This window comes from Hakea prostrata, chromosome 2 (assembly GCF_041222555.1).
Source record: "Hakea prostrata isolate BN-2017 chromosome 2, UWA_Hpros_2, whole genome shotgun sequence".
Lineage (NCBI taxonomy): Eukaryota > Viridiplantae > Streptophyta > Magnoliopsida > Proteales > Proteaceae > Hakea > Hakea prostrata.
This window is the reverse complement of record NC_142601.1, coordinates 19,527,275-19,530,326: the sequence shown is the minus strand read 5'-3', so window position 1 is coordinate 19,530,326 and position 3,052 is coordinate 19,527,275. Positions and strand designations below refer to the sequence as shown.

Genomic DNA, 3,052 nt, shown 5'->3' with positions numbered 1-3,052 from the left:
CTTAAGTAGGATTAGGGCGTGCTTGTAGCTGAATCAGTTTTCATCTTCATCAAGCCATCTTCTGGATTCGGTTCGCTTGGGAGCGAGTCGGTTCCCTCTGGCATCGACCGGGTCGAGGGTCGAACCAGGTATGAACCCGGTTTGATCATAATTTCTCCGTATCACTTCTTCACAATTTTCACCCGTGGGTGCTGTGGAACAGCCCCACGGGCAACAATGAAAATGTTAAGTTGGAACTGTCAAGGTATTGGGAGACCCCTGACAGTTCGGATGATTGCTAATCTCTCCCGATCTGAGCACTTAGATTGTATCTTCCTAATGGAGACAAAATGCAATGTTAGAAAGCTTCAACGTTTACTTCGTCAATTTCATATGGATGCAGTCATAGGAGTTGATTCTGTTGGGGCATCTGGAGGTTTGGGTCTTTTATGGAGGAGGGAAATCCACTTGCAGCCTTCTATTTTAACAGATCGGATTATTGATGTATCTGTTACGATACCTGGTGTGTTACCTTTCCAGTTGAGCTGCATATATGGTGATCCGGATAGATCACTGCGTCCGTTAGTGTGGGATCAATTGATTACTTTAAATGGCAATCGTTTTTCTTCTCCTTGGGTATTAATTGGAGACTTTAATTCTTTCCTTCACTGGAGGGAGAAATCTGGGGGTCAACCTGTCACTGCTTCAGAATTGAGCCCGTTCAATAATATGGTACACCAATGTGCATTACTTGATTTAGGATGTCATGGTCCAACTTATACTTGGACAAATCGTAGGCAAGGATCTGCTAATATAAGAATTAAATTGGATCGTGCTCTAGCAAATCATAGATGGAGAGTTCAATTTGAAAATGCTGCTGTATTTGTAAATCCTGCAATTGGTTCGGATCATTCTCCTCTAATTTTAGACACCGCTGCTGGCTGCTTTAATGGAGATCGTCCTTTTCGTTTTGAGGCGATGTGGTTTCGTCATCCTAACTGCAAGGATGTGGCAACCTCTGCTTGGTCCTTACCTCAATTTGGCACTAGAAAAAGAAGAATTATTTTGGCGACAGAAATCTCGTATTCACTGGTTAAGGAAGGTGATAAGAATACCAAATATTTTCATTCAACTACCCTACAAAGGTGGCAAAAAAATAGGATTCTATCATTGCGAAATTTTGAAGGTGAGTGGACTACGGACTCAAATCAAATTTATGCAACAATTTTATCCTATTTTGAAGGGATTTTTGGAAGAGAAGGAATCGATTTGGTTCCACTGGATACGGTCTTGGGCTTCATTCCTTCGGTGGTTACTCCAGATATCAATAATGCCTTATGTGCTCCGCCATCTCTGGAGGAAGTGAGGATAGCTTTATTCGCAATGAGCCCTTTGAAATTGCCGGGACCAGATGGATTTCCTCCAGCTTTTTTCAGAAATATTGGGATTTAATTCATCAAGATCTTTTCGCTGTGGTTGTGGAATTCTTTGATTCGGGTTATATCTCTCCTTCCTTGAATGAAACTTTTGTTTGTCTTATACCAAAGGTGAATCAACCGGAATTTGCAGAGCAGCTTCGACCAATTGCTTTGAGTAATGTAGTCTGTAAGGTGATGACAAAAATTATTGCTTCTCGTCTTCGTGATGTTCTTAACAACATTATCAGTCCCTTTCAATAGGCTTTTGTTCGTAGAAGAAGCATATCTGATAATATTTTTGTCGCCCACGAAATGTTTCATTACATTCGCACAAGTAAGAAACAGAAGCGGAAATATATGGCAGTCAAGTTAGATATGCAAAAAGCTTATGATCGTGTTGATTGGATATTTTTGGAGCGTCTATTGTTAAAGATGGTCTTCTCTGAGAGTTTTGTTTGCCTAATAATGGGCAGTTTGAGATCTATCTCTTATCATATCCTTATCAATGGGGCTTCACGAGGACGCATTATTCCTGGAAGGGGAATTCGTCAAGGAGATCCTCTCTCTCCTGCTTTGTTTACCTTAGTCTCACATGCCTTTAGTTGTCTCTTCCATCATGCTCACAATTCTAATCAATTATCAGGAATTAGAGTTCGGGGTCGTGCTCTTGTGGTTTCTCATCTATTGTTTGCAGACGATTCTTTGATATTTTCAGAAGTGTCTATTGAAGAGATTTACCAGCTAAAGGATCTCCTTCAGCTTTATTGTCGTACAACTGGTCAAGCCATTAATTATAGAAAATCTGAGATTACTTTCTCACCGAATACACCAAGTCGTTTGAAGAGATGGTTTTCTCGTGTTCTAAGAATGTTCTATACATCAGGTCCTAAAAAATATTTAGGACTTCCCACGGATTTTGGACTTACCAAATCCTCTTTATTTAAGGGCGAATTGATGGATGGAAGTCTAAATTTCTTTCACATGCTGGCAAATAAATTCTTCTAAAATCTGTTGTATCCTCTATGAGCAATTATGCTGCTATGCATTTTAGATTGCCTGCATCTCACCATCAGGAGGTCAATCGGCTATCTTCAAATTCTTTTTGGGGCGAGAAAGAAGGTCATCCAAAAATACACTGGCTCTCATGGGATCGTCTCTGTGATTCCAAAGATAATGGAGGATTAGGTTTCCGGAACTCAATAGTCCAAAATCAAGCCCTTCTTTGCAAGACGGCAGTAAAGCTATGGTCTGAACCTCAATGCTTCTTCTCCTCTTTTATGCGTGCAATATATTACCACAGATCCTCTTTCTTGGAAGCTTCACCTGGTCACCGGCCAAGTTGGGGATAGAGAAGTATATTATGGGGAAGGGAGGCTTTGGTGGAAGGTCTTGGTTGGTCAGTTGGAAGAGGAAACTTGATAGATCCTTGGAGAGATAAATGGATATGAGGTGACATTGGTATGGAACCGGCCAGAGCTCTACCGAATGCACCAGATAATATTTTGGTCTCTGATTTTATAGATTAGTATCCTATGACTTGGAAGCTTGATGTGCTGCAAAATTTTGTGGAGCCAATGGATGTGAGTAGAATCCTCAAAATAAATTTGAGGATTTATCCAAAAGAGGATCATCAATTTTGGAGGCTTGCGCGAAGT

The 3,052-nt window shown here is 40.7% G+C and overlaps 1 protein-coding gene across 1 annotated transcript; it reads left to right on the top strand.

The window, feature by feature from the left end:
* The first annotated feature begins 216 nt into the window (after positions 1-216).
* Positions 217-1,431, top strand: LOC149023964 (uncharacterized). Its single transcript, XM_089143388.1, has one exon. It carries the CDS (start codon positions 217-219, stop codon positions 1,429-1,431), a length of 1,215 nt encoding a protein of 404 aa, XP_088999514.1.
* Positions 1,432-3,052: the final 1,621 nt, after the last annotated feature.